The sequence below is a fragment of the Electrona antarctica genome (assembly GCF_951216825.1).
Source record: "Electrona antarctica genome assembly, chromosome: 2".
In the NCBI taxonomy this organism is placed as follows: Eukaryota; Metazoa; Chordata; class Actinopteri; order Myctophiformes; family Myctophidae; genus Electrona; species Electrona antarctica.
Window position 1 is genome coordinate 51,208,877 of NC_136807.1, and position 24,671 is coordinate 51,233,547.

Consider the following 24,671-nt stretch of genomic DNA (forward strand, 5'->3'; position numbering starts at 1 on the left):
AAAATGACTAGAAGTGAATGCCCTACAACACGTCACAGCTTATTAGCTACCTTAAGATCAAAGGCTATTCGAAGTGGTCAAACTATAGCGATTGAATCGAGGAGTGTTTGAGTTGGTCAAAGTATAGCAGAATAGGATGTTCAGAAGCATCTTCCATAAAATCCTAATGGTCTTCTAGGACAGTGGTTTTCGACCAGTGGTCCCCGAGGGGCTTGGTGGTCGATCCCCAGCTAAATGATGGAGAGTTGGTAACCATGATGGATAATTTGGAATTATTAAGATTTAATTGTTTGTGGATTTGTTTACATGTTCCCAATGACTTAAATCTTATGCCCCATGCCCTGCAATAATTATGAATCGTTACATATGCCCTATGGTCCCACTGATTTCGGTTCTCACTTCTCCCAAGCCGGCGTGCTGATAAAGAATTGTTTTCTCCTGTTTGCCATAACACTATCGGCCCCTTTGTGACAAACATGTTTTTGCCCTTGGTATCTATGCGTCCAGATCAGACAAGTTGAGACAATCTGTCTCCTACTAATGTTTACTAGTAGCCCGTAACTTGAATTATAAACTACAATTCACCCTTAAACTACATATCCCATGCATTATGCTTCCTGGTTTGGATAGGAAGTGACAGTGTGTACATCTCTTGGTTGTCTGACACGTTGCTCTATGTGCCTTCTCAAATCTTGATTAAAATGATATACTGTGTCCATTTTGTGACACGGTAGAGAGACATTTTGTAATTTGGCTGTATGTGGATCTGTTCTGTTCTCTCCAAACTAAAATTAATTGACAAAAAACACATCTGCTCCTGACTGGACCTCACTTCTTTCTTGTGGATTAATTTATTCTATTGGGTATTTAAAGGTATTTTTTCTAAAGAGTATTTCCTGCTTAAGGTAACATTTGGATATTGATCATTCTCCTTTAAAGTATTCCTGTTAGGCCCAGGCAGTGGCGTAACCGTCTGGGCACCCGACTGGTAATCCAGTCGCAGTGTGCCGCGGGTTCGACTCCCAAGCCCAACACGGCCTTTACTGCATGTCTTCCCCCATCTCTCTCCCGTTTCCTGTCAGCCTACTGTCTGTCCCTTCAAAAACCAATAAAAGGCGTAAGCCGCAAAAAAATATCTTAAAAAAAAAAAAAAGTATTCCTGTTAAAGCTAATTCTTAACTTTATAATCTAAAAGGTTTTAAACCATTTTAAAGGCTCTCTGCCTAGATTTGTGGTGCAGAGTATTTTTTGTACTCTGATTACTTTAAAAAGTATTTTTATAGTTTCAGCTCTGCTATCGAAGTAATACAGTAATAGCATTATTAATTAGGGTAATTAAATGTATCTATTAAACCAAATGGAGCCTTATAGATCTTTAACTCTTGAGGTGCGTTTTATTTTATTTAAGATTTTTTATTTTGATTGACGTTTGCCCGTTATCTCTCCACATTGCCACATCAATACAGCATGGAAATGTGGACAACATCTTATCCAATGATGAGAACAACATATTCTATGTTTTGGGTCTGAGAGGCTAAATTACATCAACTGGTGGTCCGTGGCTCAAATGCCGAATAAATATGGATATAGCCTATGGTTCATTTATATATTTATACATTATGTTCCTCAATCTGTGATTTCTTCTACTGCTTGTCGTGAGATTTTACTTTATGTATACATTTAATGTGAACATAGGAGCTTTAATTAGAACATCAGAACAATACAAGAGCCGCACATAATATAAAATACATTAGGCCGCTTTAATGAGGCGACCATATGATGTAGAGAAAGGAATATATCTTGAGTATAGTTTCTTATGAACGTATTTATATTCAGCAACAAACCATATAATGTAACATTCATTAGACATAACCAATCATTAGCTTCATATAGCTTCATATAATCTAACATTCATTGAACAGCTTCATATATAAGATTCTGACAAATTCATATAATCTAAGATTCAGAGAACTTCATATACTCCTTGTGCTTCAACAGGATCTAACATTCATTGGTCAGCTTCAACGAGGTGTTGTGCTTCAACAGGATCTAACATTCATTGGTCAGCTTCAACGAGGTGACCTTGTGCTTCAGCAGGATGATCTGCAGGTGAAGTTTCTCTCGTTCCAACAGAAGGTTTCCCTTTTGAAGTTTCAGCACTTCCATCTGCAAGCTCTCTGCTGGAGATCACGCATGCACGCACGCACACACACACACACACACACACACGCACACACACACACACACACACACACACACACAGTAATATAACAGAAGTATATTATTATTCAACCACTTTTTTTTCCTTTTTTTACTATTCAAAAAGTTCCAAAACCTGCGAAAAAATATCAGTTCTACACGTTTGTGAGCTTGTAGATCGACTATTTTTGCCATTCATTCGTCACATGACAAAGTATACAGTAGCTGTAGAGCAGGGGTTCTCAACCCGTGGGTCGCGACCCCTCGGGGGGTCGCCAAATTATTTTAGTGGGTCCCCAAATTATTAAAAAAATAAATAAAATAAAAAATAATTTTTATTTTCACGATTTTTCAAAAATAGCAGACCTACAAGCTCGTAGCGCGCCACTCGGTGGCGCGCTATGAGCTTGTAGATCTGCTATTTTTAAATAGCTAAATTATAACAATGCTTAAAACACCAAAAGGGGTTCCCGCCCAAAATGGTTTAAGGTTATTGTAGCAGTCAATTTATATTGGGGGTCGGGAGGGGGCGGGGCGGGGGTCCCGAGACGTTGCCAAAGCATTTTCGGGGGTCCCCGGCCAAAAACGTTGAGAACCCCTGCTGTAGAGTATAGGGCTGAGGTGGTTCATCTCACGGGTATTATTATTTTACTCAATACTTTTACTTCATCTACATTTGACTGAGAGTATAATAGAACTAGCAGACAAAAACAAAAAAATCTATAGTCTTCAATGTTTTTCAGGCCACCCACAAAGGAAAGACGCGTTGAACGTGACCCCACAAACAGAAATCAGATCCGGTTGCCACTCACACAACACCCGAACACCCCCCGACAAAACCGATCCAGGGACGACGCCATCGCTACAGCACTGCACACCACCCTCTCACACCTGGAGAGAGACGAGTCCTATGTGAGAATGCTGTTTATAGACCACTGGTTGCAGCCACGTGCAGAGAGTGTTACGCCAGGGCTCCACCGGACGCGTTGCGTCTCCGTCGCGTGCGTCAAAAAACGCACCGTTTCAATTTGAATGCACGCGTCACGCAACGCGGGCAGTGGAGCCACCCTTCATTGATTAAAAAGGGAACATTCCCTGACGGTGACGCTGACGGAGACGCGACGCTGACGCGCCCGGTGGAGCCCTGGTGTTAGAGAGGCAGGGGCTGAAATCCCATGAGAGGGCACTTTTGGCCCAAAATAGCGAAAATAGCAGATCTACAAGCTCGCGGCGCGTTGAGAGCTTGTAGATCAGCTATTTTCGGCGCGCAACCCTGCACTCTTTATCTACTGGAGATGAGGTGTAACGACATGCATTTCGAAACAAATTAGTTCAATGCAAAATGCTGCGTTCAAGTTCAGGAGACTTTGGGGGAAAAAAATAACAATTCTCCTGAATGCTGCCTTCCGGTATGGCATGGAAAGGAGTGGCATTTGCATTTCTTTCACCATGTAGTAAATGCTGCATTCGTGGTCTGGAGAGGGCAGTTGTTTTACAGACGGGTAAAAGGGCAGGGGCTCATGTCCCTTTTGACGTCTATGTGTGCAGGTGGCACCCTAGCTCTAGCCTGGGTAAACCCACTCCCCCTGCTGGACAACATTTCATTCTGCCAGGAGGCAGAATGCAAATCTGGCGAGGGGGGAGGGGTTTACCCAGGCTACCCTAGCTCTGGTCCAGCAGTGCGTTACGCCAGGGCTCCACCGGACGCGTTGCGTCTCCGTCGCGTCGCGTCAAAAGACGCACCGGTTCAATTTTAATGCACGCGTCGCGTCTCCGTCAACGCGGGCTGTGTAGCCACCCTTCATTGATTAAAAAGGGAACATTCCCTGACGGTGACGGAGACGCGACGCTGACGCGCCCGGTGGAGCCCGGCCGTTAGCGAGTCTCTCTCACTAACACCCTGACTGGAAAGCCTCTGCGCACAAGGGTAAATTCCACTGCTGTGCGAGCGGTCCAACTTTTTACCGAAAATAAACAAAACTAATCCGCTAATCACCGAAACTATGCCTGTTTTGTGTTGGTGAAAGTCTATTCTCCAGGCTGGGAATAAGTGTCTCAGGTCCACAGCTTCTCTCTAAAATGCACTTTGTGCCACTTTAATAAAGTAATGTCCCGGACAGAGTAACTTCTTCTACTACTACGTTAATGAGAGAGACTCGCTAATGCACTGGACCAGGGCTAGTGGCACCCTATATGGTGCTCATATTTTGAATTTATCAATATCACTTTAGTTTAACCACTTAGACCCCTCTATACTTCGTAAGACGGACCACCAAACCTCCTCGGCAAAACGTTGCCGATCTGCTATTTTGGGTGAATATACTGTACTCTCCCCAGAATAGGGATGCTGGGTTCAAGTGGTTAAATGTATGAAGTTATGTCGTAATGGAAACTGCCATTCTCTCAAGTTTTCCTTATACACATTCACGTACCGCAATGTGACATAAATGTAAGGTTCTATAAAGTAACAATGTCATTCAGGGGTGCCTTTGATGAGAATCGTATTTGCAGGCGTGACCTGAGTCACATATATCAGTGTTTGACACCATAATCCCCCTGAAACTATAGACGCCAAGCTCTCTAGAGCCTAAAGGCCAAACCCCAGCCATGAGTTCCTGTCAGAACTATGCCATGTGGTGTGGATGGGAACACAGACTGACCGCCAGCACGTATATGGGAGCCCCACAGGGATGTGTTCTGAGCCCTCTTCTCTACTCCCTGTACAATACGACTGTGTGGTCATGCACATGTAGCCCCCAGCCAAGACCCCGGCCAAGACCCCAGCCCGCAACAGCCCTGCCAATCAGGCTCAGCCCTATTGGCACGACAGGTTGTGCGTTGGTCTGGCGAGTGGGAGGCCCGGGTTCAATCCCCGTTTCCGCGCAATGCTACACACAGTTCCAACCAAACCTAGTTTATGGACGACACCACAGCGATATATATAGGCCTGATCACAATGATGAGACAGCCTTGAGGAGAGAAGTGGAGAACCTGCCACAATGCTGCCAGGAGAACAAATGAAATGAAATGAAATGATTACTATATTTACCCAGGGTATCTGGGCTATGCTCAAGAACTTGTTTCCAGCCAGGCCCTGCTCATAGAACATTTCATCGTAGTGGTTCAATGCCTTGTTCAAGGGCACTTCAGCGGTGGTAATTTTAACGTGTCGGACCGCTGATTCGAACTGGCGACCTTCCGGTATCAAGACCGCTCCGCAATCCGTTCGGCCACCGCTGCCACAACCTATAGCCTTATTGCATAGCCAGCCTTCATCTGCCTTTGCAGTGCATATCGCCACCAGGCAGATTAAGTCTGGCCCCTCTCAATTGTGGGAGGACTTCACGGCCGAAGTGGTGACGACGAGCCAACCAGATTCGTCTGGAACCAGGCTATAACCAACCAGGGCCCGGTATGCAAATATGGGGCGGGACATTGCAGGACAAAAATCTAACGCTGAGAGAGGGACGAGACTGATATACCACGCAGTGATATTAGCATCGCTACGCGAGGCTAAGAACAACCTGCCTCTCAACGTTGACTAAACGACCCCAAAGAGCTAATCTTGGACTACAGGAGGCCTCGACAAGAGAACACTCTCCCATCCAGAGCGTCGGTGCGCTGCATTGGAGAGTGTCAGAGAGTTCACATTCCTGGGGGTGAACATCACTGATCTCACCTGGCATGTGCAGACAGAGTGGGTATAGTGAAGAAGTCACAGTAACGCCTCTAACCCTTCAAGACCCACCCGTTGCAAATATACTCATTGCTGCCATTGCAATGTCATTGGTTATGATATTTGCATATAAATACCCCCCACAGAGGCAACTTCAAAATCTCTGGACAATTTTTAACAATTTTTAACCTATGACCTTTGACCCTGATAAAAGTAAGTAAAATGCCTGTTTTTGTGATCATTAGAATATCTAGAACATGTTTTATTTATTATTGTGAAAGATATCCCCCAAATGTAAATTATTAATTTATTATTTTAATAATGATTATAAATGTGCATTTTTTTTTAAACATAATTTCCTAGTCCTAGTAGTACAAGTAGTAGTAAGGTTGAAATCTCTTTTTTGCAAGTAGAGTCTTGCAGGGCTAAAGTCCTTTCTACAGGTGTCACCGAGAGCTAACGTTCTCTCACGGACGGACTCGTATAGTTTAGGTCAGCCTCGGTACCCATGGCTTTTATTTCCGTTCGCATTCGGCAGGTCAAGAATGAGCCTGTGACGACGCAATGTGACGTAGCTCTGTTTGCTGTACCCCCTCTCCAACTGTATACAACACACCGGTACTTTCCCCATTTTCAACTCTTTTATTATATTTTGACACTCGCTTTGACAATGTAAACCTATATGTATTCTCATGCCAATAAAAGCTAACCTGGCCACAAAACGGCCTGGCCAATCAGCAGCAGCTATCCCGCCTCTAGCTGCTGCTGATTGGCCAGGCCGTTTTGTGGCCGGGCATCAAGTCTGCCTGAGAGTTCCCAGATGGGAGCAGGAGGGGGGAACCCAGTGTACTCTCTGCTGCCCCATCTGGCGGAGTCAGGTTAAATAAAAGCTCCTTTGAATTGAATTGAGAGCATCCTGACTGGCCGCTTCACTGCCTGGTATATGGTCACTGTACCGGCCTCAACCGCAAGCTGTGCATACAATTCAATTCAATTCAAAGGGCTTTATTGGCATGAGAAAACATACGTTTACATTGCCAAAGCAGAAAGCACAATACAACAATACAGCAATACAATCAAAACTAAAATGATGTACATTTGAAAGTCAGAATCTTCAATAGAATCTTCAATTTCTATGTACCAAGATCACTGGATGCAGGTATAGTGCAGGAATATACACAAAGATTAGTCTTTATGGTGGTTGTGTTCCGTTTGATATCCTTCTATCACAGCAACTCACGAATCTTGCTGCTGTGTTTGCACATTGTTGTATACACATACAGCTGATGCGATTGGATTAGAGGGGGGTGCTCCTCTAATCCAAGTCATATCCGATGAAAGCTGTGTCAGCTATAGCCCACAGAATCATCAAAGACCCAACGCCTCAAACATGGACTGTTTCAGATGCTGCAGCTAAGCAGTCTCAGGGCAAAAGCTTCCCTCGTAGTACAACCACGATCTGACAAGAATACAAATAAACCAGGCCAGAAGAAAACGCTAACCAGCCTAAACTATACCTAAACTCTTATATAGAAGGTACTGTTGCAGTTAGTATAGTTTCACTGCATTGTCCTTATGTTGCCCTGTTTATGTACTGTTGTTGTTGTTGTTGCTTTTTTCCCTGATATTTTTAGTATTTCTTTGTGTACAGCACTTTGTTTCAACTTTGTTGTATAAAAATGTGCTCTATAAATAAAGTGGATTGGATTGGATTATAGGTACTGATAAATGCTGATGGTGTTTTGAATAGGTCAAGCTTATATGTACATTGTACACCCACAGATCTATCTGTATTATCTTTTTGCTCCTGTGTTTTTGTTATGTCTTTTCTTATTATTATGTAGGCCTACATATTGTACATGCTGCTATGTTGCCTGAAGGAAGCCTGACCAAAATAGGTTTTACACTTCTTTACCTTCTGTGCACAAGTCATACAAATCTTTTTCAGTTATAGAAACATAACATTATAGAAAGGTATTTATGTATGAGGGAGGAGCATGTATACAACACGTCTTTGAACTTTAATTGTCCTTTGTTTTCTACTTTCTCCCCATTTCTTATACGAGTTAAACTGAAGCAGTTAAGTTGATTTACAAGAAAACGTCAAATTCTTAGCATTCCTTCTCAGCAGAGACTCTTTGCTGCTCTTCCATTAACGCTGCACTGTGCACACTGTAGCCTACTGTATGACCAGAGGCTATCTTTGTGAAGGTGCTGTAAAAAAATATTCAACTCTTTAGTTTTAGTTTATTTATTTCGGTAATTTTTAACCCGTTTAGACCTAAGGACGATTTAAAAAAATTGTAAATCCTGACCTAAGTTTTCTGAAAAACTTCAAATGATGTATTCAGAAATTACAAAAATGATGTTGCTATAATACTGTACAGAGAACAACCCAAGGTGAAAAACCCCCCAAAAAAGGTGTTCCCGTCCGTAATGGGTTAAACATAAAACAGCTGTTGAGCATGCAATACAACTTGACTATTGACAACAAGGTGACTATTTATATGAAATGGTATGGTCTGAAGACAAAGCTTATTTAAATGGTATGGGCTGAAGACAAAGCTTATTTAAATGGTATGGGCTGAAGACAAAGCTTATTTAAATGGTACTGAAGACGAAGCTTATTTGCCCACCTTATAAAATATCACAGTAGCATAATAGAAAATGTAAGGGTATACAGCAGTGGTTCCCAAAGTGGGGTCCGGGGACCCCCAGGGGTCCTTGAGGGAGTTCCAGGGGGTCCCCAGCTAAATGATAGTTTGGAACCAAATGGACCCTTATGGGTCTGTAACTCTGAGAGTGTACAAATGGAACCTAATGGACCCTAACGGGTCCATTTGGTTACATTTGTACACTCTCAGAGTTAAATTAACATTGATTTTACAATATAAACTGGGGGTCCCAGAGATAGAAATGCCATTAAATGGGGGTCTGTAGACTAATGCATGTCAAACTGGGGGTCCTTGAAATTAAACGGGTTGAGAATTACTGCTAGAGCAGACCTCTTATTGGGGGTCCCTGGCATGTTTTTCAAATGGGGGTCATAAGTGTCAATTAGGGCAGGGGTTCTCAACGTTTTTGGCCGGGGACCCCCGGAAATGCTTTGGCAATGTCTCGGGACCCCCGCCCCGCCCCCTCCCGACCCCCAATATAAATTGACTGCTACAATAACCTTAAACCATTTTGGGCGGGAACCCCTTTTGGTGTTTTAAGCATTGTTATAATTTAGCTATTGAAAAATAGCAGATCTACAAGCTCATAGCGCGCCACCGAGTGGCGCGCTACGAACTTGTAAGTCTGCTATTTTTGAAAAATCGTGAAAATATATATTTTTTTTTAAACTTTTTTTTTTTTTGAAAATAATTTAGGGACCCCCTCAAATAATTTGGCGACCCCCCGAGGGGTCGCGACCTACGGGTTGAGAACCCCTGAATTAGGGGGTCCTTGGCATGAAAAAGTTTGGGAACCACTAGTAAGCAAATTAACTATCATGAAGCGTCACATGTTATACAGACAAAACAAAATAATGAAATACTTTGTATTATATTTTATATGTTTGTATTATGTCACTAGTAGCATTTGTACCATCACTATCTAAAATTATCATTGATTAGTTTGTATTTGTTATTATCTTAAAATTCCTAGGTTATATATATATATATATATATATATATTTCTTTTTAATTATTTGTATAATTATTTATCTCAGAGGAAAGTTACATTTTAATACTAAAAAGACTAAAAAACAAAAAAAAAAATCTTTCAAACCTTGAAAAATTGATTAGCATTAAATAGGAATACTGTGTTTTATATAGTTTATATAGTTTATATCCAGCGGAACACAAATGATTGATTGATTGATTGATTGATTATTAAATCAAGAAAATGCACACAACATTCTCAGAGCATGTGACAGATTTAGTGGTCAGGTGGGTAGATCGCCAACACTTCTGAGATGTCCCAGTGGGCCCTCGATCCGCCCTGATCCAGAAAAGGTTGAGAACCACTGCTTTAACCCATTCAGGCCTGACATCGAAATTAAAAAAAAAAGGTTTTCTAAATCATGACAATTTTCGGAAAGATTTGAGGCACATTTTAACGATTTTAAAAAAATAGCAGACCTACAAGTTCATAGCGCGCCACTCGGTGGCGCGCTATGAGCTTGTAGATCTGCTATTTTTCAATAGCTAAATTATAACATAATGTTTAAAACGCTAACGCTAACGTGACATGGATGCGTTCCAGGTCTCAATGGATTAACCCATTTAGGCCTGACATTGATATTAAAAAAATGTCTTCTAAATCATGACAGTTTTCTGAAATACCTCATGTCAGTGGTGCTCAATATTTCATGTCAAGAACCCCAAAAATGATATGGAATTGGCCGCCGCCCCCATCTGAAAATATGTTGTTCCAGTGACCCCCCCCCCCCCCCCCCCAGAAGCAAAGAATGGAATTTAAAACGTTCGCTCTGAAAGAATATATATATTCAAAGATTTGCACCACATTTTCACGACTTTTCAAAAACAGCAGACCTACAAGCTCGTATGAGCCCCTATGAGCTTGTAGATCTGCTATTTTTCAATAGCTAAAGTATAACATAATGCTTAAAACACCAAAAGGGGTTCCCGCCCAGAATGGATTAAAACATGTTTTCCTGCCCAGGCGGTGGCGTAACCGTCTGGGCACCCGACTGGTAATCCAGTCGCAGTGTGCCGCGGGTTCGACTCCCGAGCCCGACACGGCCTTTACTGCATGTCTTCCCCCATCTCTCTCCCGTTTCCTGTCAGCCTACTGTCTGTCCCTTCAAAAAACCAATAAAAGGCGTAAGCCGCAAAAAAAATATCTTTAAAAAAACATGTTTTCCTCTTTACCTTCAGTGGCAGTACTGTAGTGTGTCAGAGGGGATGGTGTTATACCTTCAGTGGGTGTAGTGTGTGTCAGAGTGTGTCTAATAAAGTCTGTTCACTAGTGTTCTTATGTAAAGCGCTTTGGGTATTGTAACATATGTCCCAGGACATGAGACAGTGGTTTCAGTTATAAACTTAAATCATATTAAATATGGTTGTGCTTGGTCAACATTTATGATCATTACTTGGATAAAATGGTTGATTTCATTATGAGTAAAATATAATTAAAAACGACAATAAATATGTCAAAAAGGTTATATCACAAGGTAAAAATGTACCCTTTGGAAGGGAGTCACGTCACTCACGCGTAATTATGAATCCCACCAACGTTCTAGGGTAGACCCGCCTCACCATGTGTCTGATTGGCTCCCGGGAAGGCATCGTTTTACTGAGGTTAGGCCGTTCGGGTTAGGTTTAGGGGGGTTGCATACTTAGTTAGACATGGGTTAAGGTTAGGTTTAGGTGTGCTGCCCCGTGGGAGGTTAGGGTGAGGGTTTGAGATGGGTTGTAGTTGTAGGAGTAATGACTGGTCGCAAATACCAGAACTGTCAATCACAACGACTACTGGCCAATCACAGCAGGGCTTTCCTAGAACGTTGGTGGGATACATAATAACCTGTCAGTAAGGGTCAGAGGTTGAACTGCAGTTCCCTGGAGAGAAGTTGTATATGTTTTTGGAACGTCAGAGAGAGACAATTATAAGTCATCTGCACATATGGTTCAAAGGCGCACACGGTACATATTCTTCATTGTGTTCTTTTCATTGTGATGTGCTTGTTGTGGATTGCTTAATGTTGAAATGTCGAACTGCAAACTTAGTTTTAACTGCAAACGATTCGCACAAACTAGAGGACTGCTTATATTATGTGTATGGACTCTTTATTCTATAGTTTCCGCGGTGTCTTGGTGACTGGAGGAGTTGAAAGTCACATGTCAAATAAAACCAATATCAGACATCTGTATGATGCGTGGACATTCTTGAACCTGTACAGCGACAGGTACTTAGAAAAGCGCTATATAAATTTGAGCTATTATTATTATTATTATGGTGTTATATACCTTCAGTGTCAGACTCAGTACAGTGTGTCAGAGGTGGTGGTGGTGTGTGTTCTGGCTCAGCAGCAAGGCGTAACTCCACCTCGACGGGGTAGTGGTCGCTCACTTTCAGAGCCTGTGAAGTATGGGCGAAACAAATTAACAGTTGTGTGCATATTATTGTAAATGAGGAATGGATCACAATGGAAAACAAGCCTTTTATATGGCTTTTTTTGTGTTATCTTTTTTTTAGCATTATTGTACATTATTGTACCGTTGTGGTATTTAGCAAACTGTTCTCAACCCATGCTGGACGGGAACCCGTTTTGGTGTTTTAACTAAGCATTATGTTATACTTTAGCTATTGAAAAATAGCAGATCTACAAGCTCATAGCGCGCCACCGAGTGGCGCGCTACGAGCTTGTAGGTCTGCTATTTTAGAAAAATCGTAAAAATGCGGCACAAATCTTTGAATATATATTCTTTCAGAAGACTTTTTTATTTATTTCGACGTCAGGCCTAAATAGGATAAAGTATTCAATCAATCTATGCAGGCTAGTTCTACGAGCCAATGCAAAAACTCATATAATTTAAAATGTGTGGGAAATGTGCTGTTGACATAAAGTTGCTTGTTTTGTAACTGGAACAGAATTAAATATTAACCACATGAACCCTATAGCTGGCTGGCATCCATATTCTGGCCACGTCATAATAACAGGCAAATATGTGGTGGAAAAAAGACGAACATTCTGGAAAACAGATATATAAGCTCACAACTGTCACAATTTGCAACGAGCTTGCATAATAGTGTTGCATTTTTCCTGCAAAGAGATTTGGTGTAGTGTGAGAAGTGCATTGTACCATTTAGACCACTGGGGGGCAGCAGTACAGCATATATATAGGGTTCAAGAGGTCAACATGATATCAACATTTCTTAGTGATGTGAAATATAATGCCAAAAAGATGATTTGAAGGGGATAGGGACCGGCCGACCTCTCCTGTCCATCTTTTTATTTGTCAGGCCAAGTGCTAAATCTATTCCAGTGGTTCCCAAAGTGGGGTCCGGGGACCCCCCAGGGGTCTTTGAGGGAGTTCCAGGGGTTACCCAGCTAAATTACAGTTTGGAACCAAATGGACCCTTTTGGGTCTGTAACTCTGAGAGTGTACAAATGGAACCAAATGGACCCTTTTGGGTCTGTAACTCTGAGAGTGTACAAATGGAACCAAATGGACCCTTTTGGGTCTGTAACTCTGAGAGTGTACAAATGGGCAAACTACAGGATTCATGTGGTCAAGACTCAGCTCAGTGAGACACAGTCTCACCCAAGGTGTGCAGTCAGTCAGTCAGTCAGTCAGTCAGTCAGTCAGTCAGTCAGTCAGTCACATCACATCACATCTAGACTATATAATGAGAAATTCACCTTTTGTTCTGTCAGTTTGAACGCTGTTTGGAAATTGAAAGGCTTTGCTGAGTGTGGAACAATGGCTTCCAACATGTCCTGTCCATACACCACAATCCTACCAGGGAGACACACACATTATTATTATTAATATTAGTAGTAGTAGTAGTAGTAGTAGTAGTAAGTTTGCAAACTGTCATGTCGGTTTATTGTCATTGTTTATGTACTGTAAAAATAACTGTAAAAAATGTCCTGTAAATCCATATGACACTTAACCCATTCAGGCCTGACGTCGAAATTAAAAAAAAAAGTTTTCTAAATCATGACAATTTTCTGAAAGATTTGAGGCACATTTAACGATTTTTCAAAAATAGCAGACCTACAAGTTCATAGCGCGATCTGCTATTTTTCAATAGCTAAATTATAACATAATGTATGTAACCACCAAAAGGGGTTCCCGCTCAAAATGGGTTAAATAAAGAATTAATCAATCAATCAATCAATCAATCAATCAATCAGTAGTAGTAGTAGTACTTTTGGTCTTTTTAAGTACAACTTGATGCCATAGTATGTGTGTATATTGTGTGGTATTACTAATTTCACTTGAGTTAAAAAAATGTGAGTACTTTCTTCCACCCAGCTTAAATTCAAGCCTCGAGGCAAACCAAAAACAAAACGTGAAAATCCTCTTTTCCGACCCTTGGGGCGTGAGGGGGATGCCACTAGAAGTACACATGCAATGCCTGTCTGTCGTATAAGGTTGTGTACCAGCAGCTAGGGCATTAAGCAACTAGTCGACTAGTTTACTAGTCGACTAGTAAATCCACTAGTCGACCTTGTTAGTACTAGTTGACTAGTTGATAAAAAAAAGGGTTTCCCCCCCCCCCCCCCCCCCCCCCCGATTTTGTAGGCCTCAATATCAGGTAGATTATAGTTATAGTCACCATGTACACAGTTTTTCAATGTACAAATATTTATAAAAAAATAAAATAAAAAAAAGTTTATTTTTTTAATTTATTTTATTTTTTACATAATAGGTAGTTAAACAACTAGTCGACTAGTAAACTAGGCAACTAGTCAACTAGTAAAAATGACTAGAAGTGAATGCCCTACCAGCAGCAGTAGAGTATAAAGTGCACACACATGCATGCCTGTGTCGTAAAAGGTTGTACCAGCAGTAGTACAGTAGTAAGTGCACATGCCTGTCGTAGGTGTGCTCGTTGGCCGTGCGGGCGGTGGTGTCCACATCGTCTCCGATCAGCCAGTGGAAGTTCTTGTCGCTGCGGATGCGGATCTCTTTCATCTCCGCGGCCGAGACGTACGCCCCGTCTGCGTTGAAGTCTCCCAGGATCATTATGTTCTAGACGTAGCGGAGAGAGAGAGAGATAAGAAGAGATCCACACATACAGTACATTCATACAGTACATACATACAGTACATACATACAGTACATACATACATACATACATACAGTACATACATACAGTACATACATACATACATACATACATACATACATACATACATACATACATACATACATACATACAGTACATACCGGTTATTATCTGGGTTCGAAATGTCCTGTTAACTTACAGCAGTGGTTCCCAAAGTGGGGTTTATTTATTTTTGATTTTATTTTTATTTGTATTTATTTTTTGACAGGGACAATGCTCATTAATCAACATTTCAGTTTTCACTTCCATGTAAATGTGCCAGAGTTAGCCATAAGCTAATTTTCATCTGTAGTCCCTGAGCAGGCTCTTAAAAAGGTAGTACAACTAAACATACAATGACACATACAGTACAATACAATGCAATACAGATAAAAGAAAGACAGAGTGTATAGTGTGCCAGCACACAACCCCATGGGTTCGGGGGTCCTTGAGGGAGTTCCAAAGGGGGTCCCCAGCTAAATGATAGTTATAGGAACCAAATGGACCCTTGTGGGTCTGTAACTCAGAGAGTGTACAACCCTAACGGGTCCATTTGGTTCCATTTGTACACTCTCAGAGTTAAATTAACTTTGATTTTACAATATGTATTGGGGGTCCCAGACCCAGAGATAGAAATGCCAATAGGGGGCCGTATAGCCTAATTCAGGTCAAACCAGGGGCCCTGGAGCCGTGCAAATATTCTCTTATGGGGGGTCCCTGGCATATCTTTTCAAATGGGAGGTCCGCAGACTAATGAGTGTCATTTTGGGGGTCCTTGCCCCTAGCAAACTGGTGCTCTGGGAACCAACACGCGTGCACCGGTCACGAGGACGTCCCACACCAGGCACGTGCAGAGAGCGTTAGAGGGGTCCAAAATAGCGAAAATAGCTGATCTACAAGCTCACAACGCGTCGCAGCGCGACGCGTTGTGAGCTTGTAGATCAGCTATTTTCGGGGCACAACCCAGCACTCTTTAGCTATAGTGGAGATGCGACGTACGACATGGATTTCTAAACAAATTAGTTTAACGCAAAATGCTGCGCTCAAGTTCAGGAGACTTCGGAGAAAGAAAAAGAAAACAATTATCCTGAAGGCTGCCTTCTGGCGTGGCATGGAAAGGCAGTGGCACCATAGTACATGCTGCATTCATGGTCTGGAAAGGGCAGTTGTTTTACAGACGGGTAAAGGGGCAGGGGCTGAAGCCCCCTTTGATGTCTATGTGTGCACATTCCCTGTCCCACACTAACGTATACGTGGATGTACTCAAGAACGACGCAGGAGCCCAAAGCACCAACGAGCTGGCCAGATGTATGGAGAACCGGGATGACTGGAAGCCACGATGGAGGGCTCGTTTGAGGACGACCTACAGTATAGAGAGATTAATATTTTGCAGACTCACGTCGGTTTTCCATTTGTCTCTGACCAGCAGGAAGACCTCGTAGAGTTCGTCCAGTTCTTTCTCAGAGTCGTGTGGTTTGGTGTGAACCGGGATCAGGATGATGTCTTTCAGCACTGGAACAGAGATACTCGTTTAGAAGAATATAAAGAATGTGCGTCAGATCCTGCAGTGTCTAGGTGAGACATGATGACCTTTGACACAACCTAAATGTCTCAATAGAAAAGCAGGGAGACAGAATAAAACCACCCCAATTTATACATAAGTTTTATTGTATTAACATACTCTACCATACAGAATGTATAAGTTATAAACATACTCTACCATATTATAGGGCTTAAGAGGTTAAGAAAATGTCTCCCTCTTTTTTTATTGAATTTCTTTTACAAACAGAACTCTGCCTTCCATGAAGAATAGTATGAAACTAGTTTGTTATGGTTTTGACGGCCGGACGAGATATTATCATCTTAAGACATTTTATAGACTCATTTAGAAGAATATAAAGAATGTGCGTCAGATCCTGCAGTGTCTAGGTGAGACATATGACCTTCGACACAACCTAAATGTCTCAATAGAAAAGCAGGGAGACAGAATAAAACCACCCCAAACTGATATACATCAGTTTTATTGTATTAACATACTCTATACCATACAGATTGTATAAGTTATAAACATACTCAAGAGGTTAAGAAAATGTCTCCCTCTTTTTTATTGAATTTCTTTTACAAACTGAACTCTGCCTTCCATAAAGAATAGTATGAAACTATGATGTAATGCTTTCTGCAGAATAACATACCGGGAGGTGCAACGGGCATATTATTATTAGTCTTGTGTAGTCGCGTGCGCTCTGTAATTTGTGTGTATATTCTCTAAGCCTAACATTAATCCTAGGATCATGCTTCACAAAGTCTTCGGCAAACAAAAGGGCCCCTTTTATCGTTTCCGTTGTCAGGTGCCTGATCATGAGTTTGTTATGTTTTGACGGCCGGACGAGATATTATCATCTTAAGACCGGTTTATCCAGATTGTATTTTACACACTGTTAACCTACATCCGATCAGAGCCTAGAGTATAGACAGAGTTACGACATTGAGGGGGCAGAAAGCAGCCTGGGTAGTATACGTGGTTCATGTACTCACGCGAGGCCATAGATTCCAATGCATTCCGTAAACTTCCAGTATCCCTATTCACCAATAGAAGTCTATGTAGAAGATGGGGCCATTGGACTGGCACCCATGAAGTGAACGGAGTTGTCGTAACTCTGTCTTATTCATAGTCTGGATTTTCGGTGATGAGGTGACCACCAAACTACAACATGACGTCACGAGCCGCGGTGAAGAGCAAACCACCGCCACCGCCCCAGCCCTTCTCTCTGTTTTTACTCACCACCGCTCAACGTTATTTCAGCTCCGGTGGTCACCTCACCACCGAAAATCCAGACTATGAATGAGCCTTTACTCTGTTCTGTGTTTTGAACAGAATGTATGCCAGCTAGTGTTGTGAGGTTTGAACGTGACGTATACCAGTGTAGTGTGGTTTGAAGTGAAGGATGTAAGGCTCTCGGGAGAAAACATCCACGTCGTCCACCTGGTTGTCCTCGTACTGATAGCAGTCGTGTAGATCCACCACGTCGTCCCTGATGGAGACACAGTGACACACTGCATGATGCTAATGATGCTAATGACCCACCACGTCATCCCTATGGAGACACAGTGACACGCTGCATGATGCTAATGATGCTAATGACCCACCACGTCATCCCTATGGAGACACAGTGACACACTGCATGATGCTAATGATGCTAATGACCCACCACGTCATCCCTATGGAGACACAGTGACACGCTGCATGATGCTAATGATGCTAATGATCCACCACGGCATCCCTATGGAGACACAGTGACACGATGCATGATGCCAACTTTGAGAACCAATGCCCTATACCCAACTGGCCTTCCACGCCTGACCAATAAGATGCTGAAAACCCAACTGGCCTTCCACACGTACCTGACCAATAAGCTGCTCTAAAAAATGTATCAAATCGGTGAACCGAACCAATAGGTTCCCAGGTGTTCAACCGGCACCCGCCCCTCTAGACCAGAAACCATACAGGCTGGGACAGGCCATGATAAATATAATAATAGTATTGTACCCATCCATCCATCCATTCATCCATCTTCAGCTGCTTATCCGGAATAATATTTGATGTGGTATTAAAAGGTATATTCAGTGATTTGACTTAATTCAAATATCACTTATTTTTTCTTTTTTTCTGGATAATCCTCCCTACTATAGAGTGTGCTGACCATATAAGGAGTTCCTCCCTGTCCCCAGTGAGCCCCTGGGGTAAAAAAAACCCTAGTTTCAGTTTTGGTGGCGGGTGGCAAAACCGTCATCCAATCAGGATGAGAGGGGCCTTCCTCCAATCATGATCGAGTGGGGGCGGGCCTTGGTGCACATGCTGTTGGCCTGTTGCACTTCCCCCCACTGTAGAGCGTGCATGTGCACATTTTGTTACTGGGGCGGACTGGGTGGTTTTCTAAATCACCCAAATCACTGAATGCTCCTTTAAATTCTAAGTATAGCCTGATATATTTCACCTGTATAAGAATAAGAACTGCTCCTTGTATCTGGACCTTCCCAGGCGCACGCTGATTTTGAGAGTGTAGTGGTGGGTCGTGTTGACACTGTGAAATAGGAGAGAGAAAAACATGAACATAGAAAACATACAGTATGCAGACACACAATGTGTGACTGACAAACAATGGAAGATAGAACAGATAGATACAGATTAGATCAGATACACCCTAGATCAGGGGTTCTCAACGTTTGTGGCCAGGGACCCCCGGAAATGCTTTGGCAATGTCTCGGGACCCCCGCCCCGCCCCCTCCCGACCCCTAATATAAATTGACTGCTACAATAACCTTAAACCATTTTGGGCGGGAACCCCTTTTGGTGTTTTAAGCATTGTTATAATTTAGCTATTGAAAAATAGCAGATCTACAAGCTCATAGCGCGCCACCGAGTGGCGCGCTACGAGCTTGTAGGTCTGCTATTTTTGAAAAATCGTGAAAATAAAATTTAAAAAAAAATCTTTTTTTTTTTTTTTTTATAATTTGGGGACCCCCTAAAATAATTTGGCGACCCCCCGAGGGGTCGCAACCCACGGGTTGAGAACCCCTGCCCTAGATCAGTGGTTCCCAAACCTTTCAGAAGAGACATTAGATGTTTGCCCAGGACGCAAACTAGTGAAAATTGCGTCGCGTTGTGCGCTTGTAGATCGGCTACTTTCACTACACTTTCTAAATTATTTTTTACGGTTTTTTATGAATTGTTTGTTTCGAAGAATATTCTTAAAAAGAAGAAATTAATAATTTTTTAATACATCTGTGAGAAACTGCTGTGTGCGTTGTCATGACCGGTTGTTGTTGTTGTCTCGCTTGGCGGTGGAAAAAGCTGACCGCGAGTATCACAGCGCCTGCTACAGGCCGTTGAAAATGCTTGTCTGGGCCAGAAACTGCCCCCTCAATGTCCTTTCTGAGATACAGGGCTTTGAATGAACACTCAATGTTTACGCGATAGCTTCATTAGCTACGATACGATCCGAATTAAAACTTGGATTAAACAATGCAAACCCCTCAAACCCGAGAATCTCGGGTTTGGCGGGCGAGGGTACTAATTTACACCCTCGTGTTCCTCGTTTGCGGCGGGCAGACGGTTAAAAATATATAATTTATTTTTAATGTAGGAAAAGTTATGAAGAGAAGACTTCCGCACACCCGGTTCCTTTTAGAGCAGGTGCGTAGGAAGGAGCTGAGGAAGGTCTCACGACCGAAACGTTGCTCGTATATTAATTTTAAAAAAATCTCTTGAACCAGTGGTAGTGGCAGTGTGCGGGTCTCTCTCTTCTCCTAAATGTAGGATGATCGGCTATATTTTTTGCTGAATGTTTGTCCCAGAATAGGGCTGCTTAATGTATGTGCTTTGATGATGTATAAGATATACTGTAAGATCACCTGTTGAGTTCTTGGAGGAAGCGGTCGACTGAAGCTCCGCTCACGTCCACCACCTCCAGAATGACTATGATGTCGTAGCGAGACACAATCTGTAATTCACACAAAAGAAAGTCAGCAATGGTGCAAGTAGTATGAACCTTTTATTTTACTTAACCCTATAGGCCTAAACCCAACTTTTGTCACCGACACTAAACCCGGGTATATTTAACGCGAAATATTTCTCATCAAAATGATATTAAAGTAAATGGTGCATTTATATAGCGCCTTTATCCAAGGCGCTTTACATAGATAATATAATGTAATACCCATTCACTCACACCGATGGCGGAGGAAACAATGCAAGGCACATCAGGAGCAATTAGGGTTTCAGAGTCTTGCTCAAGGACACTTCGACACTAACTCTGGGGGAGCCCGGGTTCGAACTGGCAACCTTGCGGATACCATCCAGCCACTCATCCGCCGTACAGCAATACATGGCAATTTTAGGTACTCTTCTTTAATATTTCAACTTGAAACTTCCCCCCAAAAACAAAGAATGGATATCATGGGGGAGCTTTAGGGCAAAATCGGTAAAAAATGTGGGTATTATTTTTTTTTTTAAAACTCCTAAAAAATGTGTAATGAAACTGGGAACTTCTCCATTTGTGAGAATGGTTCATTGGGGAAAGAAATGCCCATTGTGTGGAGTATGGGATTATTTTTTATTTTTTTACCCTCCATCACTAAATATATGTCAAGTACCAAAAGATAAAGCACTCATTATGCAGAACGATGCACAAAAACAAATTTCACCCACCATTTTACTTTTTAAATCTGTGTGCACAAAAAAGCCGATTATATTCTGATTCTAATTGAACAGGTTTTCATTTAAAAATAAATCCTTTGAAAATAGCTTACCGTATCCACTAGCTCAATACCTGTCGCGTTGTGAGCTTGTAGATCGTCTATTTTCAAATAAGTATGTATTGTATAGGCTGAAGTGGTTAATGTATGTTTTGTAATCGAAGCAACTAGTAACTAAAGTTTTCAAGTGGAGTAAAAGTACCATAGTTGCCTCTGAGATGTAGCGGAGTAGTAAAGTAAAAGTATTGACATTTGGAAATACTCCCAACAATGTAAAACAAACACCTCAAAAAATCTAATAGGCTACACAGTACTGGAGTAAATGTAATAGTTACTCGGACCGTCCCCACCACTGAAACTCAGACCGAATAAAAAACTGGTTTGAAACCGGAAAAATAAACCGGAAATAGTGGGAGAGAGAGATAGCATCTATTGCTGTCAGTAACATTATGAAGTACATATTTATGATGTCACTGAGATGTAGGTCATAATGTTACTGATTTCTTTCCTCCAGTTCTAGGCAACACAGAATGGGGGGACTTTTTAATATTTCTACACAACAAGGTATATTAATGACATAGTAAAATGTTGAAAATGAATGGTATTCCCCTTCAAGAACAACTCTGGTTGTTAACCCATTTTGGGCGGGAACCCCTTTTGGTGTTTTAAACATTATGTTATAATTTAGCTATTGAAAAATAGCAGATCTACAAGCTGGTAGAGCGCCACCAAGTGGCGCGCTACCAGCTTGTAGGTCTGCTATTTTCGAAAAATCGTAATAATGTGGCGCAAATCTTTGAATATATATTCTTTCAAAGTGAATGTTTTTAATGTTTTTTAACTCTCTAAATGGGTTAATTCGACTGGTGGTGGTGCGTCGTCACATCAACGGTAATCATTCACACCTGTACATGACAACATAATAACGAGACAACATTGTAGGAACGTGCAAAGCATTCCCTGCTGCGCGGGCGACACCCAAAACAATACACCCCCGCCATGCACCTTAAGGTGACACACCTACGGTGACTATAACACCCCAGAGGGGCTGTACTACTAGTCATGCATTCATTAAAGGTGTTGTAATGTAAGTGATACTGTAATGTACTTAAGTATGCGTTAAATAGCTCTGATAGTAATCATTGCTGCTAGGCCACTTTTTAGACCCAAAAGAGACATTTCCCCCGGAGCCCAAACTTGAGAAAAAAATAAATATCAGATCTACTAGAATGGCTATTCACTACTTCTTATACTTTTTTTTTCTCCTTTTTCTAATTTATTATTATTATTTCTTCAGATTTCGAGATTTCTTCTACTGAAAATAATCATCTAATTTGTTTTGGAATTCATGAAAAACAAAATGGAAAGATGGAAAGCAAAAATAGGAAACGGAAAAGGGACCCATAAATATGTATCCACTGTCCCACAAATGGGTCCCGAACCAGTGTTTAGGAACCATTGCTATAATAGACTCTCTGGTTTCCAAACTTTTTTTAGCCCCTGCTTAGTAGCTAAAGAGTTGAAATGAAGATTTGAACCAAAGGAATGAATGTGATTCTTATGTTTTAAAAGCATTTTAAAGGAGATGTCAGGCCCTCTCTCCGAGATAGTAATTCTAGGTTGTAGCCCAAGGTACTTTATTTGCAGTGTTGAGCAATTTACTCCGGAAGAATTGGTATAAAATGTAGTAGGTTTCTTGTTGCCCCCCCCCCCCTGAAAAAGTAAAAGTAATGTAACCTGTTTAGCGAGCTCCTTTTAAAACTACTTCATTGGAATAACAATTAACCTCTAAGGAGGAGTCGTCAGTCAGTCAAACTGTACACATTGTAGAGTGTGTGCATGCGTGCGTGCGTGTGTGCGCGCGCGCGTGTGTGTGTGTGCTGTCATCAGCCTTTGGTGGAACGTAAGCATGGCCTTGGGATATAACTGTCAAACTAATTTGTCTTTGTGTTTTTGGGTATAGTCTGGGCCACGTACGTTCACATTAAACGTGTGCTTCGTGGACCGACATAGGGACGATTGCAAAAGACTTAATGCGTGCATCCTTGAGTAGCTAAAAGGGGGGAGAAGAAAAGACTAAAATCATCTGTCACTTTCTGTAAGTCTTCAATGTGTTATCATTTTTCCCTCAGTTGTATCTGGTTTGACTGTAATCTTCTGATCAGTGTTTGGATCTGTTATATTGCACTTTTTGTGCAGATATGTTTATATGTATTTATTTGATATGGACATCACAATCACATTGCACAATTGCAGTGTTGTTTTCGAAAAATGCCCGTCAACTACCTTTTTCCACTGACGAAAAACCAAATGGAAACTAAATGAAAACTATGATGACTAAAACTAAGACCAAATATACTGACAATTTCGTCAACAGATAAAAACTAGACTAAAATGTTAGGAAAGGACTAGTGGACACGAGATCCAGTATAAGTCATTTTACACTTGGTTGCATGCTGAAAATAGCCGATCTACAAGCTCACAACGCGTCGCAGCTCGGCTATTTCCAGCAAGTGTAAAAACAGTCATTACGACGGCATCAAGGCAATGTTATGCTTTAGCAATTGAAAAATAGCAGATCTACAAGCTCATAGCGCGCCACCGAGTGGCGCGCTACGACCTTGTAGGTCTGCTATTTTTGAAAAATCGACGACTGACATAGAAACATAGCTTTTTCAGAAAACTGTCAGGATGTAGAAGACATTTTTAGAATCTGATCTCAGGTCAAAATGGGTTAATACTCATGCTATCTGATTCAGTACAACTCATATGAGCGAGCAGACAAACATGTGATTATGGACACATTGCCTAATAATGATGACTCAACCAGATAACCCTATTCATCTCTGACTTCCCTGTAACTGACAACATTGATATCGCATTTCAGATCCTCATGCTTTCTGTACCCCTGAATCCCCATCTATTGTTAGCTTGCTGACGAGGTAGATGAGATCTCCACATTTGTATTATTTATGATGATGAGGAGCTGGTTGGTTTTGGAGGGTTTTAACTTAATACGTTTTGTCTTATCTGCGTTGATGGTGATGGTGAACTTTGACGATGGAGAGGGCCACTATATTTCCACACTCACTCCCTAGGGCCATATATTACTGTCGTAGCAAAAATAGCCGATCTACAAGCTCAAAACGCGTCGCAGCGCGACGCGTTTTGAGCTTGTAGATCGGCTATTCGGCTATTCGAATTGAAATCTTAAATTTTTGCTATTTTTTAATTGGAATACTGAAAATTAACATTTTTATGTAATTTCAAATGCCTTTAATTATACTTGTTGTTGCGCAATGAGCTACTAATTTAGACTGAAGTAATTAAAGCGGGTCATGTTTGCATGTTGTGGAATTGTAACAGCTGAAACCAATAATATATCAGTATTCTGACATTAACCTGAGGGCCACATTAAGTGAATGTGGGGGCCGCATGTGGCCCCCGGGCCGCCAGTTGCCCACCCCTGTGATAGACCAATCTGTTGACCAATCTGTTGCCATATGTGACTAGATCTTCTGTCTTGCTTTGCATGTCCTGGTGGCGGTGTGCTAACAACTAACAAAGCAATGTCATCTGCATAGTCCATGTCCTCCAGGGCTTCTAACAAATGTCTTTCTAATTTTGTGCCAATGACCCCCAAATTGATATAGATTTGAATTATCAAAAATGTAAAAAGAAAAAAAGGAGATAATGTACAAGTAGATCTGCTATTTTTGAATAGCCAACGTGTAAATGGATGAAGTGGTTAAAATGA

General features: G+C 41.7%; 1 protein-coding gene across 5 annotated transcripts in view; it reads right to left on the reverse strand.

The window, feature by feature from the left end:
• Positions 1–1,711: 1,711 nt before the first annotated feature.
• LOC306940669 (deoxyribonuclease-1-like) overlaps positions 1,712–24,671 on the reverse strand; it is a 26,933-nt gene continuing 3,973 nt past the window's right edge. Inside the window, exons 4-12 of one of the 5 annotated variants that reach the window (XR_013792030.1) lie at positions 20,072–20,160; positions 18,655–18,741; positions 17,579–17,691; positions 16,059–16,171; positions 14,426–14,583; positions 13,245–13,341; positions 11,848–11,959; positions 3,012–3,090; positions 2,042–2,180 (exon numbers count right to left, since the gene is read on the reverse strand). Coding sequence is in view for 3 of the 5 variants with exons in the window: in XM_079525783.1 (XP_079381909.1) it covers positions 2,050–2,180; positions 11,848–11,959; positions 13,245–13,341; positions 14,426–14,583; positions 16,059–16,171; positions 17,579–17,691; positions 18,655–18,741; positions 20,072–20,160 (900 nt within the window). In the remaining 2 variants the exon portion in view is untranslated. Of the gene's footprint in view, positions 2,181–3,011; positions 3,091–11,847; positions 11,960–13,244; positions 13,342–14,425; positions 14,584–16,058; positions 16,172–17,578; positions 17,692–18,654; positions 18,742–20,071; positions 20,161–24,671 lie in introns of all 5 variants that reach the window. The other 4 variants (XR_013792031.1, XM_079525783.1, XM_079525784.1 and 1 more) reach the window with 4 other exon arrangements.